The 21,386-nt window shown below is 32.8% G+C and overlaps 1 protein-coding gene across 4 annotated transcripts in view; it reads left to right on the top strand.

Annotated features, from left to right (window-relative positions):
- Positions 1–21,386, top strand: part of ATG5 (autophagy related 5) — a 116,741-nt gene that overhangs the window by 2,046 nt on the left and 93,309 nt on the right. For all 4 annotated transcript variants that reach the window (XM_023530929.1, XM_023530928.1, XM_011360704.2 and 1 more), the window contains exons 2-3: positions 4,824–4,989; positions 15,107–15,234. In XM_023530929.1, the coding sequence (XP_023386697.1) occupies positions 4,882–4,989; positions 15,107–15,234 (236 nt within the window). In that variant the 5' untranslated portion in view covers positions 4,824–4,881. The remainder of the gene's footprint in view (positions 1–4,823; positions 4,990–15,106; positions 15,235–21,386) is intronic.

The raw sequence follows: 21,386 nt of genomic DNA on the forward strand, positions 1-21,386 counted from the left end.
TTTTTACTTTGAGTGAGAGTAAACTGATCTGACTTATGTTTAAAAGGCCCTTTCTGATTGCTGTGTTGTCTCTCTGTTGCGAGGGCAGAAATGATATCTGTCAGTAGGCCATTGCATTAATCCAGATTAAAGGACATGGTGACTTGGATAGGTGGTAACAGTGGAGTTGGTGAGAAATGGCAGATATTTTTGACTTGTGTCTAAGCTAGAGCCGTCTAGTGTGCAGAAGGGTCAAGGATGACTCCAGGTTTATGACCTGATCCACTAAAGAATAGAGTTACCACATAGGAATTTGGGAAAGACTATAGAATAATAGGGAGAGGAGGGAGGAAGATCTGAAATCATTCTGTTTTGCAACATGCTAAATTTTCAAATGAGATATCAGTGTGCAATAGTATATATGAAATGAATTCAGAAGAGAAGTCTGGACTGAAGATATGAATGTGGGAATTGTTAATGTATAAATGATATTTGAAGCCATGAGATATCTCTAAAGGCATGTTTCAAGCACTTGAGCATTTGGAGGTTGGTGACTATCTTCCAGGAAAGGCATGGGACTGTTCACTGAAACCCTTCTTGAGAACCACTTAGTTACAAGATAGAAGGCAATAGAATGCCAGAGCCTTAGCTGAGAGAGAGTAAGGAAGGAGATGTGAAAATCTGAGGAGGGAGAAGGTATGAAATGGCAGTCTAGGACAGTGGGAGAATAAATGGACTAGGGAAATGTAGGAACCTTGGGCAGTACTCAGGGCCCACTTTTGAGGTTAGTTTTCATTATTTTATAGGGAGACCAGTCAGCACAGATTATTATTTTTAGATGTTTACAAATTTACTACTGGTAGACATTTGATATTTTGAGTAATTTCTAGATTTTGTCAGCAAAATAGCTTTGAATAATAGGTTAACCTTTCTCGGTTTGTAGTGTCAAAGGGACTGTTCATTGTGCATTATATTTTTATCATAACTCACTATGCTATTTGCTAAATGATTTTGGTTGGGCACCTACTCTATTATAGGTCCTGAGATAGATGCAGAGAATACAGCATTTAAAAGTAGCTCCTGTCCTCAAGAAGCTTACTTCTAGTAGACTGCATCATGGGTTGGAATTTCTCTGCTTCCAGAACATTGCCTTCATATGGAATGCGTGGCAATGATAGTGTAGCAAATATATGAAAGGGAAAAATCTTTTTCTAAAATAATGAAATTTCTAGGTTTAAAGTGTGATTGTACTGATTTGGAAAAGCATTTAGATGGAAAAGTTTCTTAAGTAGATAATGTAACTTTTGGATTTATATATTTTATGTATTTATATTTTCCAGTTATTTTATAAAAATTGCAGAGGCTGCTATTTGCTAATTATGCTAATATTGTGGCTATAAAGGTAAATATGACTCAGTTTCTGCTGTCAAGGAACTCTCAGTTCTTTGGGGGATGAGCAAGAGACAGATAAGATAAACGTAATTGCAATGCATGGTTATGACATGCTCATGCTATTATAGAAGTAATTAGATTGGAGGTTGCTTAGTGGAAAGCTTCCCAAGGAGCTGATGTTAAACTGACTTTTAAAAGAGGAATAAGAGTTGGCCAAGAAGAGGGAAAGGCTATTCAAGCAGAGGATCCATGGGAACACGAAAAAACATTTATTGAGTGTTTACCAGCTGCTGAACACCCAACAGCTCTGTGAAATTAGAATTATCTTTAGTTTACAGATATGAGCTTCAGAGATGTCAGGTTTGTTGTCCAAAGACACACAGCTTATTGGTGAAAGTCATGGTTCAAATCCATGTCAATCTGATTTTAAAACCTCTTAACTACCTTACTCTTTTGCCTGCTGTTAGCATTTAAATGTTCCCTGTCATTTTTTTTATCCCTCAGCCAGTTTTTCATCAACTTTTATTCATTCTTTCTTGGAAAAACATTATAGCTGTCTCTTATTCCACTACTGCCAGTCTAGGTCAGGCACTCATTATTATATGCCTTAGTTGCTGAACTTGCTTCCGGCTATCTTCTCTCTGACTTGCGATCTCCTTTTGTGTACTGTTACCAGTTAGTTGTTTTTATTTCTCTATTATAAAACCCTACAGGTTGTCTAGGCTTATTGGATGAAATTAAGAACCCACAGTCTTCTATTTGGTATGCTTCATAATCGTCTTATTTTACATTTACAGATTTGACATTAAAAGAATAATAATTGCTCATATTTCTCTGCACTTACTATGTGTCAAACACTTAAAAGATTTTAATTTTTTTCAGAATAACCTGGTGAATTTTACAGGTAAGGAAATTGAGGTTTAGTGAAATAAAGTGATTTGCCTAGGCTCTACATGTGATATTAAGACTTTTCACAGTGTCAGCTCTTTGATTAGCTACTTTACCAAACCCAGAGTTTCCTAAGCTGTTGGTATACACGTTGTTCCTGCTCACTTCCTGCCTTTGCTGATGCTCTTTTGCCCTGCGTGGAATATTTGTATCCTTCTCTTTGCCTGTCCATATTCTACCCATTCTTTCAATTTCCTTATCTTTTAAAATTCTTCCCTGAACACTATAGAATACGTTAATATTTTACTTCTCCCCTCCGCCCTCCTCCCTTATGAAAGCTTTCTGAAAGTAACATTTCATTATAACCATGGACATTTTGGGGTTGGATGGGATGCTGACAGTGTGGTATGATGGAAAGAATATGAGATTGGAAATCAGAGATGAAAAATCTTTACAATAAGCTTATAAGTGCTGTAGTAGAGGAAAATAAAGGTGCTTTAAGGAAACAGGTTCTGTCGGAGTCATGCATTGAAGAAAAGATATTTGATCTGGGTCCTGAAGGATGTCTAAGTTGGAAAGACACAGTGGAGAAGACTACTTTAGAGTAAGGAACCACCAGCATGAGCATAGCCCTGGAAAGGACATGAAAGTATATGATATGTTTAGTAGATTTAGCGATATTACGTTCTGGGCAATGCCTGAGGTTTTTAGAAAGATGTGTTGTTATAATTGTCATTATCTTGTATTCTTTCAGCACCTGCAATAGAGCTGGGCATATCAAATGATTAAGTATTTATTGACTTTATATTGAGGGTTATTAGCAATGTTCAGTGAACAATTTTTAGTTATTTTCCTTTACTCTTATAATTCCTGCTTACATTATATAATGCTTTTGATTATTCTTGGTTCTTGAAGTGTTTATGACTTTTAAATTTTTTTTTGAGACATGCTCTTGTCCTGTAAATTATGCTAGATATATTCTATAGAACTATATTATAGGCATTGTTCTAAGTGCTTTACCTGTATTAATTTAATTTTTATATCTATCTAATTTGTTAAGTGCTATTATTCCCATTTTACAGATGAGGAAACTGAGACAGAGAAGTTAAGTGACTTACTTAAGGTTACATAGTAAGTGTTGGAGCTAGTTTTTAAATCCTGGCAGTTTGGCTCCATATTCTACATTTTGAATTTCCACAGTGTAGTGCCTCTCAAGACTTCAATTTTGTTTATGGATATATTTTAATAAAAGTTAAAACACTGTGGTATACTGGAAGGAGCACTGGACTCAGTTCAAGTGACCAAAGTTCTAATCCTAGTTTGACTGGTAATTAATGCTCTTATTACATTGGGCAAATTTATTCACCTCTTTCTGTTTATTTACCTGTAGATGACATTGCATCCATTTAAGTATAGTGATACAAAATTTGAGTTTTTCTCTCTTTGACTAGTTAATTTATGACAGTCTTGATGTACTTGGCGTTGATCAGTGGAAAAGAGAGAGAAAAGCTCCTTCAATAATTCAGTGTTAGTAATTGATATTTGACTAAACTAATATGGTTATTTAAAATGTTTCCACAGGATACATTATGATAAATTTTGAATTAGCTAGTCTATGAAAGATAGGAGATATATATATATATATATATATAAAATCTCCCATATATATATGTGTGTGTCTGTAGAAGGCTATTGAATCTTAGTATTAAGGTACCAACAGTATTTATTTCAGGATTTACTCATACAGTATAATCTGGTGGTATCTAGTTCTAGAATATTAGCTCTGGAAGACAGTTGGATATTACAGAGGTCAAAAAGCCATGTCTTCCTACCTTACCCAGAATGCTTGAATTTGCAGATTTAGTGCTATATTTGTGGTACATGGAATATTCTGCGTTCAGAGAAGAACTTTCACTATTTCATTGGGTCAGAAAATTGTGAGCTAGGTTTGCAGAGTGGGTAGGATTTGAACAAGTGAGAGAAGAGCATACTATACTAGTCAGGGGGGATGGTAGAACAGAGAGCAAGGTGTTTAAGGGGCCAGTTTTGCTAGAGGGTTTAAAAAGAAGTATAGTAAATAAGACTGGAAATATTGGTGGAATCAAATTGTGTACAGGATGAAATTTAGAATGGAATAGGTTTATAACAAGATTTTTTTCCAAGATGAGAGTTGTTTTTTTGTTTTGTTCTGTTTCGTTTTGCAGGGAGAGAGTCTGAAGTGTCTGAAGTATGAGAGATTAAAATATGGGGCAGGGATAATTGTGGGGATGATATTTTGGAGTTGGGCTATAAGGAGCCATAGGGTATTAGTTCTCTATAGATAAGGCTTAAGAGAATGATGCAAGTATAGTTTTACTTTGGCTGTGGTTCATTAATTGTATATGTTAGCATACATAATTTCGAATTGGTTACTTCTGTGATCCCTTTAATAATAGCTCTGCATTTAGAATTTGTTGTACTGATTTAGATTTGACATTCATTTTTTTCTATAATCATTCTTTGTTTCAGAGCAGATTCATTCATCCTTGCAAGGATCTGATTAATGTTGTTCATTTTATTTTCAGTTTGGCTTTGGTTGAAAAAAGAATTTAGCCTATATGTACTGCTTTAACCACTGGAAGAATGACAGATGACAAAGATGTGCTTCGAGATGTGTGGTTTGGACGAATTCCAACTTGCTTCACCCTGTATCAGGATGAGATAACTGAACGGGAGGCAGAACCATATTATGTAAGTATGTCGATGACGGCAAATGGAATGTCTAACTTTGTTTATTTTTGTAAATAAAGCTCTAAGAACCTGGAGGCTGTTACCCAACATTTTATATACAAGTAATCCATGCTTATTATGGAAAACAATTAGAAAACACAGATCAACAAAAAGAAGAACATTAAAATTACTTCTATTCTTACCATCCAGAGGAAAATCCACTGTTGACATGTTGACATGGGACCTTCTTGACTTTCTTATGCATAGATGTGTATATAATATATGATAATGGAATCATAAGTTATGAGCTGTTTTTTAACTGGAAGCTATTTTGAAAATAATAGGTTTAGATTTGATTCTTTTGTATTTAGGTGGTTCCAAGCAATAATTTAATAAGTTCTTTATTATAGATAGCTAAGTGAACATATGAACATATGTATGTTTTCATATGTTGATGAGCTAATACATATTATATAAAATATATTATTTAATAACAAATTTATGGACTTGGTTTGTTAGTACAATATTTGTTCTAAAAATGAGTATCATATATCTTCTGAATTTAGCCTAGGTTTTTTTTCCTTTTCTGAATATGTATGTAATCTAAACTTAGGCATCTGTCATTCAGAGATAATAGTATCCTGTTTACTGAATAGCCCCTAATAGGCAAAGCACATTCTCAGTTGTCATTATTTGAGTTTTTTTCTTTTTGTGTCTCAGATACACATGATATCGTTTACCCAGGAGGGTCTGGAAAAGTGGAAATGTATTTGTGGTGCTGGACTGTTTCTTGTTTCATCTTAATAAAGCTTGCCCTTTGCTCTCTCCCTTGTCTGTCTGGGAGACAGCACTGCTCCACAGCCTGCTCCAGCTATGGGAAGTCAGACTGCTGGAGGAAACTACTTAAGGAGCCTACTCACTAACTTTTTGGGTACAGGAACTATTTCATTTTTCTCTGTGCATCCTCATCGTCTGACATAGGTCGTGCAAGTGGTAGATTCTCAGTGTAAAAAACCCTCCCCACACATGTTGGGGTTTTGTTTTAAATAGTCTCTTTGGGTTTTCTTACTGGAAATGATAATTTCAGAGAAATTGGATAGTCTTTTGTTACTAATACTTACTTTATAATAACTGATTAACTACACTTGAGTCACTTTAACTTTGGAAATCTCAGCAGTTTTCTGCCTTTATAAAAACTTCTATAGTTAAAAAAAAAAGTTTATTTTTAGAAGAATTTCATTAGATGTATTTTTCCTCTTTTTCTTCTGTAGTATGGGTTAGGATATCGTTTACGTTTTATTTCCAAACTAGTTTTTTGTATTTTAATTAAAACTTTTAACATTAGATGGCTTTCTAATAGTATCTAAACAAAGGAGTATATGTGTTGGTCAAAGTGGCAAAAACTGAGAAATAGGTAATTTTAGTCTATTTACTTTTAAATCAGAATGTTGTTTGACACATTTCCTATAGTTAAAAAACCCAAGTAAAGAAAATGAAATTTTTACTTCTTTATGTACAAGTCTACTTAAGTATGAAAAGACTGTTGTGAGAACTAGATTGTAAGTAGTTTTCTAGTTATTTCTAATCAAATTGAAAGGCAGGCAATATTGGAGATAATTATAGAAGGAAGAGGATTGTTTTCCTAATAGGTAATTGTTTTTTTCTTGAATTCTTCCTAATTCTTTACCCAAAGGGAACTCTTACATAGTCATTATGATTATGTTTTTGAAGATTATTGGGTGACAGATATATAATAAATTTTAAACAAAAACTATGGTTTAACATCATGTAGCATAATCCAGACTTTGCTCTTTAAACACACATATACTTAAGTATAAGTTAGTGTCTACAGGAAGAAAATATACAAAACCATCAGCAGTGGTTTGTCTTAGAATTATAGGTGAGCATTTTAGTGCCCCTATGGTTTTACTTTACATGTGTTTCGGTTGTAAATTGAGCTTGAAAGTATTTTTAATTGGTTTGGTTTATAATAATGATAACATTTTAAAGATTTTAGATGAAATGAGCTAAAAATATCATTGCCTAAGAGCCAATGCACCTTTCCCAAACATTCTCAAAGCTGAGAGTTGTTACCATGGCCTGAAAAGCCCATTCAGGTTCAGTTTCAGGTGCAGGTGCAGTAAGTATAGGTGAATGGGAATGTAGTTTACTTTTTATAATGCTTTTGTTTATTTCTTAAAAACTAGATTTAAAAATACCCACTCATACCAAAGTTTTAAATTAAATATTATTCAGAGTCTTCTAGAATTTTCTTTTTCTATTGGAAAAGCATATTAATGTTAAATATATCCCTGTTTATTTTTGATTTTGATTTGTTGCCTCCTCATAAATCTTTCAGCCTGGATTATGTCTGTATGTCATTGAGAATTACATTTTATTTTTCAGGGAATATTAGGAAGGAAATTTATTAGAAGCTAGGCAACTTTTCAGTTTTTGTTGTTTTTATATTCATTTAAACTATTGCTTTTTTAGATTATGTAATGTGAAAACACATTAATTTGCATTCGTATATTGTGACTTGTGACCAGAGGAATTCACACACTCAAACACATGGTCATCAATCTGAGTAGACCCTAAACATTGCCTTTTATATTTCCTTAGTCAGGTGTCTCTGTTCTCCATTACGACCGTTTTTCTGAGCCCTGACTTCATCTTTCACTCTTAACAGGTGACCTTACTTCCTACTCCACAAAGAAAAGAGAAACCATGTGATAGAACCTTCCTTAACTTTCTGCCACCAAATCTGTAAAACCTATCTGCACTGACACGTTTACTTCTCTCTTGTTTTAATGGAATAGGTATCCTTTGTCATAGCAAGACCCAACCTGCCATTTCTGTTCTGGATCCCGTCTCCTGCCTTCTCAGGAAGCTGGTGGCTTCTAATATTCTCCTGTCCCCACTGCTGCCTTCTCTACTTATTTTACTTTCAGCTTCTATCTACTAGCTCCTTCTCCACAACATTTATATTGTCTTAAATCCTTCCTATCCTAAAACAATCCTCTGTTGACCTCTCTGTCTTTAAACCTCTGACTTTCCCTTCACAGCCAGACTTGCTAAACGGTTGTCTATATTCATTGTCTCCTTCTCACCTCCCACCACTTACTTCACTGTAATCACATTTTCACACAACTCCAACAGAACCATTCTTGCCAAAGTCACTAATGACATCTGTTTTGCCATACCTAGAGTCTGTTTTCAAATTTTGATTTGTTTGCTCTCTCAGCAGTATTTAATATTGTTGGCTGTTTTCTCCATTTTGTGGCATTGTTCTCTCTTGCTCTGCAGTGCCTTATATTCCTGGCTTTGCTTCTACCTTTCTGGGTTGTTGGGATTTTTTTGTTTTTGTTTTTGGGGGGCTTTTTTGTGGGCTCCTTTGCCAGATTTCCTTCCTTGTTCCTCAATATTGGCATTCTTTGGGGCATTGTCTTTATTATTTTTCACTTCACATTTTTCTCCCTAGACCTCTCATTCATTTTTATGTCTTTGTTGAGCATTTTTACCTCAACATCTCCCAAGATTTTACTCCTGAGTTTTGGATGTTCATGTTTGGTGGATATCCTCACTTAGATATCTTGAAGAAATTCAAACTGATTATGTTTGAAACTGGACTCATCATCTTTACCCTCAAATAGTCTGGTCATCTGCTGTATTTCCTTCCTATTGTGTCAAGTAGAACTATCATCTGGCTAATTAATTACGAGTAATTAACATGGGACTCATTCTTTGATGATTTTTTCCCTCATATCCCTTATCTTTAGTCAATAACTTAGTCCATTTGATTTTGCATCTCAAATATCTCTCAGATTTCTCCAACTTTTTTCATATCAACTACTACAGCCTATTCAGACTACCATTTAAAAACTGATGGATTACTAGTACTAATTTCCCTGGTTTTGATCTTGCCCTCTTTCCATTTTCCAGTCTTCAGTTGGAGCAATCTTTTAAAACACATGTCTGATCTTGTCACCTGCCTGCTTAAAACTTTTAGTGGCTTTCATCATGATTAGGATCCTTAATGTAGTTTACAAGGTTCTGCATGATCTGGTCCCTTGCTGCTTTGGTACTTTTCTGTCCCAGCCCTCTATATTTCTATCATAATTATCTTCTTAGAGTTCATCAGATGTACCAGTTTTTGTCTTTTTGTATTCACTGCATGCCTTCTCACATTTTCTTTGGAATGAGCAGCAGTATCTCCCACTTGTACTCATACCCAAACCTCCACACCCAGCCATGTTTGGTTCACTCCTGTTTGCCTATTGACTCTTGCCTCAAAATAGACTTCCTATCAAGGCCTTTCCCAAGCCCAAGATTAGATTAAATTCTTTTGCCGCTTGTTCTTATGACATGCTTTACTTCCTCCTTGAATTTATCACATTTGTAATTTTGTTTTTACTGTCTTCCTTTCTAGCCTGTAAGCTCCATAAGAGGGAGAATTTTGTTTTATTCGGTGTTCTCTCCTTCATATCTGTTGTGATGCCGCACACATTAAAATGGAACAGAATTCTAATATATTTTAATTCTATTTTTGTTCTGGATAGGTAAATCTCTCATTTTATAATTAAAAATTATTGGACAAAATGGGATTTGGCATAAACAAATACTGTTACAGGCGCCTTTTTCAGAAACATAAGTAATCGAAACAACTATAAAAACATGTATTCCTTACAAGCTATATAGAAAAGAAAAAGTGAACTACTTGTGTCATACTCTTTGAGTACTTGACAGGGACAAATGAAAAATAAGAACACTGGATTCCATGTGGTTGACAGTATCCCCAGAGGGGGTTAATCTTTTTCGTAATAAGAGGACTTAAAGAACTTTGAAGACATTAATGGAAGTGAAATAAGCCAGACACAAAAGGACAAATATTTTATGATTCCACTTATATAAGGTACCCAGAATAGTCTAATTCAAAAGACAGAAAGCAGAGAAGTAATTACCCAGAGCCAAGGGGAGAGGAAAATAGGGGAGTTATTGTTTAACATGTATAGAATTTGAATTTGGGATGCTAAAAAGATCTGGAGATGGATAGTGGAGATTGTCGCACAACGGTGTAAATGTATTTAATGCCACTGAACAAGGGTTAAAATGGTAAATTTTATGCTAGGTTTATTTTATCACAATTAAAAAAAAAAAGAACTTAAACTAGTGAAACACATCTAAGAAAAAGTGGTATAGTCTGGATGTAGAAGGCAGGATGATGTCTTTTTGCTGTTATTTTTTTTTTTATTTTCAACTGTTAAAATATTTACTAGAAATTTTATCTATTTAAAATTTACTAGATAACTTGTATCTAGTATAGTCATTCTTAAATCTTAGAGTTACTTCTTAGAGCTAATGTCGATATTTAAAGCAATTACGAATTACTCCAATAGGCCAGTTGGGAACAAAAGATTCCAACTACATTTCACTGTAGTTTGTCTAAAGTAAAACAAAGGCCAAAAACAGTAATTAATAAAACTACAAAACATTATTATGTAATGCCTAAGAGACATTTTAAATTAAAGTTTTGGACTTATAGAACTTAATGGACTGATAGATTATATATGTATTTATTCATTTCAATTTTTATTTTATTAGTTTCAAGTATACAGTACATTGGTTTATATAGTTTACAAAATCATCTCCCTAATTGCTCTTTCTTTCCTCTGGTTCTCCACCTAGCCATTACATTAATGCTAACTGCATTCTCTATGCCGTGCTCCCCATCCCTGTGACCATCTGTCAACTACTAATTTGTAATTCTTTAACCCTTCACTCCATTCTCTCCCCTCCCCCCCAACCTCCCCTCCCTTCTGGCTGTCACCAGATTGTCCTCTATATTTGCGAGTCTGTTTTTGATTAGTTTTTTCTTTTTATTCTTTAGATTCCGCATATAAGTGAAGTCATATGGTATTCATCTTTCTCTGCCTGACTTATTTCACTCAGCAGAATAACCTCTAGGTCCATCCATGTCGTTGCAAATGATAGGATTTCATTTTTTTAATGGCTGAGTAATAGTCCATTGTATATATGAACCATAATTTCTTTATCCAATCTTCTGTTGATGGGCATTTAGGTTGCTTCCATATCTTGGCTATCGTAAATCGTGCTGCCATGAACATCGGGGTGCATAGATCTTTATGAATTATTGTTTTGGTTTTCTTTGGATAAATACCTAGAACTACAATTGCTAGGTCAAAAGGTATGTCCATTTTTAATGTTTTGAGAAACCTCCAGACTGTTTTCCATAGTGGTTGTACCAATTTGCAATCCTACCAACCGTGTTTTGAAAGTTCCCTTTTCTCCGCATCCTCGCCAACACTTGTTGTTCTTTGATTTATTGATGATAGCCATTCTAACAGGAACGAGGTGAAATCTCATTGTGGTTTTAATTTGCATTTCTCTGATGATTAGTGACCTTGAGTATCTTTTCATATATCTATTGGCTATCTGTATTTCCTCTTTGGAGAAATATCTGTTCAGATCTTCTGTCCATTTTTTAATTGGATATTTTTGTTGTCGAGTTGTATGAGTTCTTTATATATTTTAGATATTAATCTCTTATCAGATGTATCATGAGTGAATATCTTCTCCCAATCAGCTGGTTGTCTTTTTGTTTTGTTGATGGTTTCCTTTGCTATACAAAACCTCTTTAGTTTGATGTAGTACCATTATTTATTTTTTCTTTTGTTTTCCTTGCCCAAGGAGATATGTCCAAAAAGAAATTACTGTTAGCAATATCAGAGAGTTTACTGCCTATGTTTTCTTCTACAAGTTTTATAGTTTTCAGTCTTACCTGTAAACTTTAATCCATTCTGAGTCTGTTCTTGTATATGGTGTAAGAAGGTGTCCAGTTTCTTTTATTGCATATATTTGTCCAATTTTTCCAACACCATTTATTGAAGAGACTATTTTTACTCCATTGTGTATTCTTGCCTCCTTTGTGATATATTAAATGAGCGTGTAGGCTTGGATTTACTTTTGGTCTCTCTATTCTGTTCCAGTGATCAATGTATGGTACATGCCAGTACCATACTGTTTTGATTACTGTAGCCTTATAGTATAGTTTGATATCAGGTAGTGTGATAGCTCCAACTTTATTCTTCTCTATTAAGATCGCTGTGGCTATTCGGAGTCTTTTATGATTCCATATAAATTTTAAGATTATTTGTTCTAGCTCTTTGAAAAATGCCATTGGTATTTTGACAGGGATTACATTGAATCTATAGCTTGCTTTGGTTAGTATGGCCATTTTAATGATGTTTATTCTTCCTACCCATGAGCACGGTATATGCTTACATTTATTTGTATCTTCAATTTTTTTTTTTAATAACTTACAATTTTCTGAGAACAGGTCTTTTACCTCTGGTTAATTCGATTCTCAGGTATTTTATTGTTTTCGATGCATTGTAAATGGGATTGTTTTCTTAATATCTCTTTCCGAAAGTTCATCATTGGTGTATAAAAATGCCACTGACTTCTGACTATTAATTTTGTATCTTGCTACTTTACTGAATTCATTGATCAGTTCTAACAGTTTTTTGGTAGAATCTTTAGGGTTCTGTCTATATGGTATCACGTCACTGGCAAATAACGAGAGTTTTATTTCTTACTTTCCAATTTGGATACCTTTTATTTCTCTTTCTTGTCTTATTGCTGTGGCTAAGACTTCCAATGCAATGTTGAAGAGGAGTGGTGAAAGTGAGCATCCTTGTCTTGTTCCTGATCTTAAGGAAACGCTTTTAGCCTTTCCCCATTGAGTCTGATGTTAGCTGTAGGTTTGTCATATATGGCTTTTATTATGTTGAAATATGTTCCCGCTATTCCCACTTTGCTGAGAGTTTTTATCATAAATAGATGCTGAACTTTGTTGAAAGGTATTTCTCCATCTATTGATCTGTTCATATGTTTTTTATCTTTCGATTTGTTAATGTGGTGTATCACATAAATTGATTTGTGGATATTGTGCCAACCTTGCATCCCAGGAATAAATCCAACTTGATCATGGTGTATGATATTTTTAATGTATTGCTGAATTCGATTTGCTAATTTTTCGATGAGGATTTTTGCATCAATGTTCGTAAGAGATAATCAACCTATAGTTTTCTTTTTTTGTAATGTCTTTGGTTTTGGAACCAAGGTAATGGTGACCTCATAAAAGGAGTTAGGGAGCCTTCCCTCTTCTTGATCTTTTTGGAATAGTTTGAGAAGAACAGGTGTTGTATTTATTTTTTTAAATGACTAATTTACCATGCTGTTTTAATTTCTTAGAGGCTGTCCTGTTATATCTGTATTTGATTCTGTCATTTCTTACTCTAATGAATCTTTTCTTTGCCATTTTAATAGAATATGATTTTGGCAAGTTATTTAAGCTATATATAATAGAAGTGATAATATTTTCTGTAAAACAACTAGTGCTTTTCCTTATACACAGTATTAATTTCCTTTTTCTTCCCTAATCCATTCCAGTTGTTTTTTTTATAGAAGAACATAATCACCTTATGTTTTGTCAAATTCATAATACTGTTCACGAACTTATTCATAGTATTAGTACCTTATATTCGATGCTAAAGTATGCCAAGTACCTCTCACACCCTTGTACCCAATAGTACTTAGGATCACTGTCGCGTTCTCATACCTACTTGGGGCCTGTTATCTTGAGCTTCAGTGATTAAATATCAGTTTCTTTAACCAGAATATATCTCTTTGTATGTATTCCCAGCCTTATAGTTCTCCTTGATTTACTAAACAAAAGACATAACCTTGAATAAGCAGCATGAAAAATGATGGAGAATTAGATTCACAAAAGCAGCTGAAAGAGGGTACCAAAACAACTTTACCAGCAAAGGAAGACAGAAGTTTAGGAAAGCAAGAAATGGCTAGAATGACTACTGCAAAGGAGGAAAAGACGTGAATTTTTGCCAGTTTTCTCCTTTTATTTGCTTGTGGGTTCTTTATATAAGTCCTAACCATTTTTTTTTTTTTTTAAACGCTCTTTTGTGTTTTCTTTCTGGGCATCTTCCCTGGGGGAAAAACATCGATAGCCTTCACACTGTTCCAATTGAGGCTTTACCTAACCCAACATTCTCTCCCAGACTTTTCTCTCTCAAAAGTCCAGGTGGGCCCAGCTCCACAGTACAGGATTGAGGGAGTTGATTGATCACCAGTCTAGCATTATACCTTTGGCTTATGCTTTATTGCACCTTAAAGATTTAAATGTGTAGCTCAAAAGTCAGTCATTTCAAACTTCTCTCTTCTTTGATTTCTTCATTAGTAATCACCAAAATCTGTTCTGACTGCTTTCCAGACCGTTCTCACTTTTCCATTCCTTAAACCCGTCTCCTCATGTAATATTTCTTAACAGATATCTTGTCTATAATCTTATCTTCTTTCAGTCTTTTGTGTACAACTGCTAGAACATTCCTCAAATACTGTTTCTCATCATGCCATCCTTTTATTCATGGTATCATAATAAAAGGACCGTTGTTGTTCCTCAAATGAAAATTTGTTTGACCCTTAAAGACCTTTCTGTCGCTGCCATGAATGTTTTTGTACTTTAAAAAAATACTCATTTCTTTAACTTGTATTTTAGCCTCATATAGAATAGGACAGATTATATCTGTGTCTTGGTGTTCTTAGTTGCAGCTAATCTAATACACACAATAGATTATCAAAACATGATAAACCAGTTGAGAAATCCTGATTGATAAGTCAAAGGTACATTAGTAGTGAGTTGATTATCCTCTCAAGACAGTTTAATTAACTCAGATGAATCATATTTTAAAGTCAAATTTGATAGAAATAAGTACCCTAAGTAGTATGACATCTGATTACATTGTTCTTTTACTTGGAGAAAATTATTATGGAAAAATTGTACATAGATTTGTGTTACTTATTCTAGGCATTTATGCTATAACCTGTTCTTAAAGTAATGACCTCATAAGAAATTTTAAAGCACCTTACCCTTTAGCCTTTGATTTGTTATAAAAAGCAGTTGAATTTGTGTGGAATATCAAAATAATGCAAAGAGCATGGTGTTTTTCCTTAAAATTCAAAAGCCTATTTATTATATATATATATATATTTTTTTTTTTTAAATAGTAAATAAATATGGTTTTACAAATTTTCATTTCAGTTGCTTTTGCCAAGAGTAAGTTATTTGACGTTGGTAACTGACAAAGTGAAAAAGCACTTTCAGAAGGTTATGAGACAAGAAGACATTAGTGAGATATGGTTTGAATATGAAGGCACACCACTGAAATGGTGAGTGGATTTTTTTGCATTATTAAGCATTGAGCATATGCTATCATTAAAAAGGTATAGTGTCCTAAAACAATTTTTAAAAATATTCTATTAAAGAAATCACTGATCTGGCTCATATAATAATGAAAATTTAAATGATTATTAGACTGTTTTATTGAAAATATTTGTTTTCTATTTGGATGCATGGAAAACTGGACAGATTTTTATATTTTCAGTAGTTTTGTTCTGTTTGTTTTGCAGATGTATTTAAAACTCCTGTATAAATAAGTCATTCTGTGACACTATTCAGTTTTGTTTTTATCTTTGAAATCTTTACAGATCTTTATATATACTTGATTACCTACAGTGACATCTTTCGAACTGATTGCTACATTTAGTTGATCACTGTGCCATAAGCACCTCTTAATCCAGCCTTGGTTTAGTATTTAAAATATTGATTTTCTTTTATGTGAAAAATAATTTTGGTATATTATTTTTAAGAAATATATTGAAAATAAATCCTAAATCTGGTTTTACCCATGTGCAGATGATGAATTTTTATACTTCCTCTACTGGGAGTTTTGTTCACTGTGCTTCGAAAATATTTAGTGAAACTTGAGAAATTGCAGAGAGGAGAATATAAAAAAAATAAAATGGTTCAAGGTACAATAGGATATGTGTTGAAATGAGGCCATATGGGTATAGTTGAATGAAAAAGAGACTGAATCAAAATTTAAATGAAATAGGAAAAGTAGATATAGGTTTAAAATGGACTTGCTTCTCTGAATCTGGGAATATTAAAATGAGTTCTAAAAGACTTAAAAGAAGCTAACAGTTGTTTATTTATAATAAATGCTGTCGAATCCAAAGAGTGCTTGGAAATAAGGCGTGAATTTTTAGAACTCATGTTGTGCTGATGAATTCTCTAGAATGAATAAATTTTTCGTGATGGTGTAGAAACATACAAGATGATACTTTGTATTGAGTTATACCCTTTTGAGGTGGTTCTGGGAAGAGATAACAAAATTCTTTAGTTTTTCAGTTTTACCGTTGTAAAGCAGGGTTTCTTAACAGGGCCCTGTTGACATTTTGACCTGGATAATTCTTTGTTGTGGAAGGGCTACCCTGTACATGGTAGGAGTTTTTACAGTAGCCCTGATCCCTACTCACCAGCTCCAGTAAGCATTCACCTCAGTCGTGATAAGTGTTTTGTTTAGGGCGCAAAACCACCCCTACTTGAAAAACTGGAAAAGTTGGGGAACCTCAATTTAGCTTTTATAGTAAATGTTGTTGTCATTCTTCAGTTCTTGTTTTAATCTGTCCTATGTGAAGGTTATTTTTATATTTGATATGATTTGTATTCAACATATAATATCAAAAAATAATGTTTGGAACCATTTCTCCCTGTTACTACAGGGTAATATTTTGGCTTAAATATATTAGTACTTTTTCAATATTTATCCCTTGGAAAGTCTTTTATTAAATAATGAAATTATTTTCCCTTTTAGAGAGTTTAAGCAAATGTAATTATGTTCACGTATGTTTCTTCTTTTAAGTTTTTGGGGTGTTAACTTTTTATGCATATCACTTGCATAGTTATGTCTTGTTAGAAGTTCATTGTATTTAATGGCTTTTGGTACCATTTTCCTTTAGTATCATTAAGTACTCCATGTATTTGAGGAATGAATAACTTGCAGAGGCATGAGTTTAATCCAGGACAGAGAAGCAGTTACCATTGAAGCTTTGTAGGACTTGGGCTTTTGAGACCATACAAGTGTCTTAAGAGTAGGAGCATTTATTTGAGTAGGATGATAACATCTTTCTTATACTTGATTCTTTGCAGTTTTAAAAAAATTCAGGTGAGAAAGGAAACTGAACACCAGTTTAGACAATTCATAATAAGAGAAAGCATTGATATCCCTTCTCCTATTTGTATCTATTGTTACATTGTTTAAACATCTGGGTAAGATACTTACACAGTACCTTAAGTACCTAGGTAAGTACCTTAAGTGGTAGCATGTAAGAGGAACTAGGTCAATGTTTGTTTAATGAATGAATGAATCTAAATTAGTCTCTTCTTTTTATTGAGAAAACTGAGGCTAAAGTAAATAAAATAACTTGTTCAAATGAGCAAATGGGACCAGATTTTGAGAGTCTCAGTTCAGGGCTCTTTTCTACCACACCTGCTGATATTCTATGTGTCAGTTGTTGGTGTTCTCCAGTTTTATATTTTCTCCCTAATTGCTTATGTTAGTTTGTCTGTACAAGAACAGGAAAACATTTAAGAACAGTGGCATACATACAATGAATATTTAATATATTGCTGATTTGTAGAGAGAGTTCAAGGAGGTTTTATCTGATTAGTGCTTTATCTTCTACAGTTTAACTTTTAAAAATTACATGGAAAATAGAAAGTGTTTATTAACTCGAATGTAGGGATCTATTTTTTTTTTTTTTTAGGAGGGATTTAGTTGATAGTCAGCAGAGGGTGCTCTAACATTGCATTTTAAGGAGTAAAGTCTAGTTACCATAACTCAAGTGTTCAAAATCTGTATTTGTTACTTATATATTAGACTTATTTTCACAGAATTGATCTTGGTTCTTTTAAAGAATAATTTGCCAATATACCCTAATATTGGTTTAAATTTTAGGCCTTCAGGTACAAAAGTTAAAAAAAGCTCTTTTTGTCAACTATAAAACAGTTATCTCTAATGGGATATTATTTTGTGTAAATGGACTTATTTCAGGACTGGTTGTTGAAAGTAAGAAGTTGAAACTACCTTTTGAATTAAAAGAGTAAAGCAAATGTCGATGTTGATTTTAAACATAGACGTAATAGAATGACCCAGAATTTAATACTATACCTATGTGATTTCAAAAGTAAATGTTAACAAAATAACTTTAACATCTTAATTACAGTGTGCAGGCTCTTCTCTCTTGTCTAATCATTTTTCTAGGGTCGTGAATTTCTAGAATTTTATAAATTATTCTGTAAACTAGATTTTTGAAGTGTGGCTTACTTAGCATCTTATACATGTAGTAGTAATCCCTTGGTTATTGGTTATTTTTGTACCTTTTTGTACATAAAGATAGGCCGAGAAAGCTGTGAAACATAGTGCTAGTCTACCCATGTTTGTACGATACATAGAGTAAGGCAAAATTGGTTGTAATCATTAAATTACTTTGGTTTACATTTGAGTTACACTTTTTTGTTCAGCGAAATTTAATCCTGTTTCCAGAGAATCACTAATGTAGAAAACTTATGAATAGGATGCATTTATTTCAGTGAAATGGAGTGCGGCACTAGTTCTGTAGTATATGGGGAAGATTCCTTTCAATGCTGTTATTAGAATGCTGGTTTGCTGTCTGACTGCAGATGTTTAGATTAGAATGAGCACCACTGGCCGACTTCAGAGCATATCCATATTGCTGTGCTGTGTGCCAATATGTATATAAGTATTTTAGCAGTAATGAAAGGGTGAAGAAGAAACACCTTATGCAGAAAAATTAAAAATATTCATTTTGAGAATTGAATATAGAAAAGACTAGAGCAATTTAAAGAAGAGAAAAAATTGAATAAAATTTGATAATAGACCTAACATTAAATATTCTGGTGCAATTTTTTTAGGGCAATAGATCGAACCTTTAGCTGGGTTAGATTGACAGGAGTAACAACATAATAGCCAAATGGAAACATTATGATTTACTTATAGTTATGGCTTATGTAGTTTCTGTATTTTGGGTTAGGAGCCTCCTGACAAAACTACATAGAATATCTCTTTACAGGAATTGTACGTATAAGTACTTTTGAAATCTTTGACATAAATCAGACTATAGTGTAAGAAAAATTCAGTACCTTTAATTTTTGCTGGTTCTGATTTCTTTTAAAGATTTTCTTGCATATTAATAGGTTTGTTCGAAACAAGCTATCTTAGAACCAGTTAATCCAGATAGTATATTTGTTTGGAGGTGATGTCCTTGCATCAAAATCATTCTGACATAAATATAACTTTTAGAAACCATAATATTTAAATTTCATTCTAATCTTTAGTATATGAGGAAAAAGAGTCATCATCATTTACTTGAGATCAATGAACTTTAAAATATATATATATATTTAAATCATTTTATAAGTAACCTACAGAAGTAAGAATTAAGGAATAGTGTATAAGAACTTTATTAGAAATTTTAATAAGCATTTAAACACAGCAAATTTGTATTTTAACTGTATGTTTTCCTGGTTTTGAAGGTATATATATACCTGAAATGGGCAACATCATCTGAATGCAACTAACTGCTTATTAGTTGTCATACATTCAAATAGGCCTCTAAGAAGGTCTAGCTTATTATTGCTTCTGGCTCTTGCACCTAACAGCAATGCTTGAAGAAATTTTTAAAACCTTTGGCAGTTTATGCCTTTATTGTAAAATATTTTCTTTTTTACATTAGTAAATACCAGTTAGAATAATCAATTGAACACTTTTTCATTTCTACATCATCAGATTCCTTTAGTCATCTTGGTGGATAAATCTGCCTTTAGCATTTGTCCACTTACCATCAAGCAAATTGCAGTGCACAAATGGCGTAAAAGGTGAAAAAATACTGTCAAACATCCTTTTAGCAACATGGAATGGTCCAGGTTTTTGTCATAAAATATTGCATGGTGAAATTTTTTCTATCGAATAAGTGGATAAGAATGCCATCTGTCCTTAGAAATATATTGTTTATTCATTAGTTATTGAATTCTATAAAATTCATCTAGTATATCATCATCTAAAGATTCGGTTCGAGATTTTACTTAAATGATCAATTTTACCATTGTCATTAAAATCTAAAGTAGTGTTGTCTCTACAAAGATCTTCTGATTTATCTAATAATTGTGTAACATCTTTTCTGAATTTTCTTCTCTTTTCCGTTATAGAAGGAAAATAAGACATTTTGAATTTTCAGCTGTATTAATAATGATAGCTAAAAGCAGATTCCAAAGATGAGAGCTGCATCTTCCTTTTTTTTTTTAATTATTGAAATATGATGTATTAATATTTTAGGTGACACAGTAAGAAAATGGAAGAAAGATACATTATTGTATCATCCTTTTAGGCATGCTATTATTCTAAATTCTTACTGTTTTCATTTTTTTAAATTGTAGTTGGGAATAATTGATAAGGAATGATAAAATAATTCCTAGAATGATGAATTCACAACACGTTTTAAGATAGAGGAGAAAATAAGATCACCAAAATCTCATAATATATTATAGATTTATAAAAGGGTCCAGTGGATCTACATGGAAATTACTAGGTAGAATAAGTTTTTTTCTTTTTTTTTTAAGTGAGTTTTCTCTGTGGTTTTTGGAAGATCTTTAAAAAAGAATAAACATTATATAGGATCAAACCTAAACTAGAACTGCTAAGAAAAGATATTCAGAACCTAAAATTGGGGCCATTTGATCTTTATGATAGACTGAGGGTTAACTCTTCTCTGGCTCTGTGATTTATGCATTCACAGCTTTTTATTATCTACTTTGTTCAAGATTCTGGGCACTTAGTCTTTTTTTAATATTGAGGGTAAAAAAATAATTGATTATGAGTCTTACGTTTAATTTGTATTCTGACCCAAATACTTTTATTTTAAAAGTTATATTTGATTTTTTTATGACATTATAGATTGCTTTAAGATAATATTTGATTTAACTTTAGAATTTGCATACAGTTCCATTGTAAATGGCAGACAAAGTGTACAATACTGAATTGCTAGCCATTTTATAGAATCACTGGTAAATCTATCCAACAGCTCAACTGCTGAACTTGCTAAAAGGATTCCATAATTATATCTGCAGTACTGCATAGAGTTTGGAAAGCAATAGCTGCTCTTTTAGTTTAAATACTCATGTTCATTCTTAACTTAGTTGTGGATACTTAAGACGAACATTCTTTAAAAAAAAAAAAAAGGAATGAATAATAAAAAGGTCATTTTGGTAAAAGTACAAGCCATTATGTAGAGCTTGTACAATTTTAAGAATCAGAGAGAAGGACCAGAATTAGATAGAATTCTATAACTTGTCTCTAGTGTAATATTTTTTAAAAATTATTTTTATTTTAAGTTTTGATTGAGGCCAGAGTTTTTTTTCTGGTTTCAAAATTTCCTGAAGTAAACATCCTATTTTTTAGGTA

Source organism: Pteropus vampyrus, unplaced genomic scaffold (genome assembly GCF_000151845.1).
Source record: "Pteropus vampyrus isolate Shadow unplaced genomic scaffold, Pvam_2.0 Scaffold58, whole genome shotgun sequence".
Classification (NCBI taxonomy): Eukaryota; Metazoa; Chordata; class Mammalia; order Chiroptera; family Pteropodidae; genus Pteropus; species Pteropus vampyrus.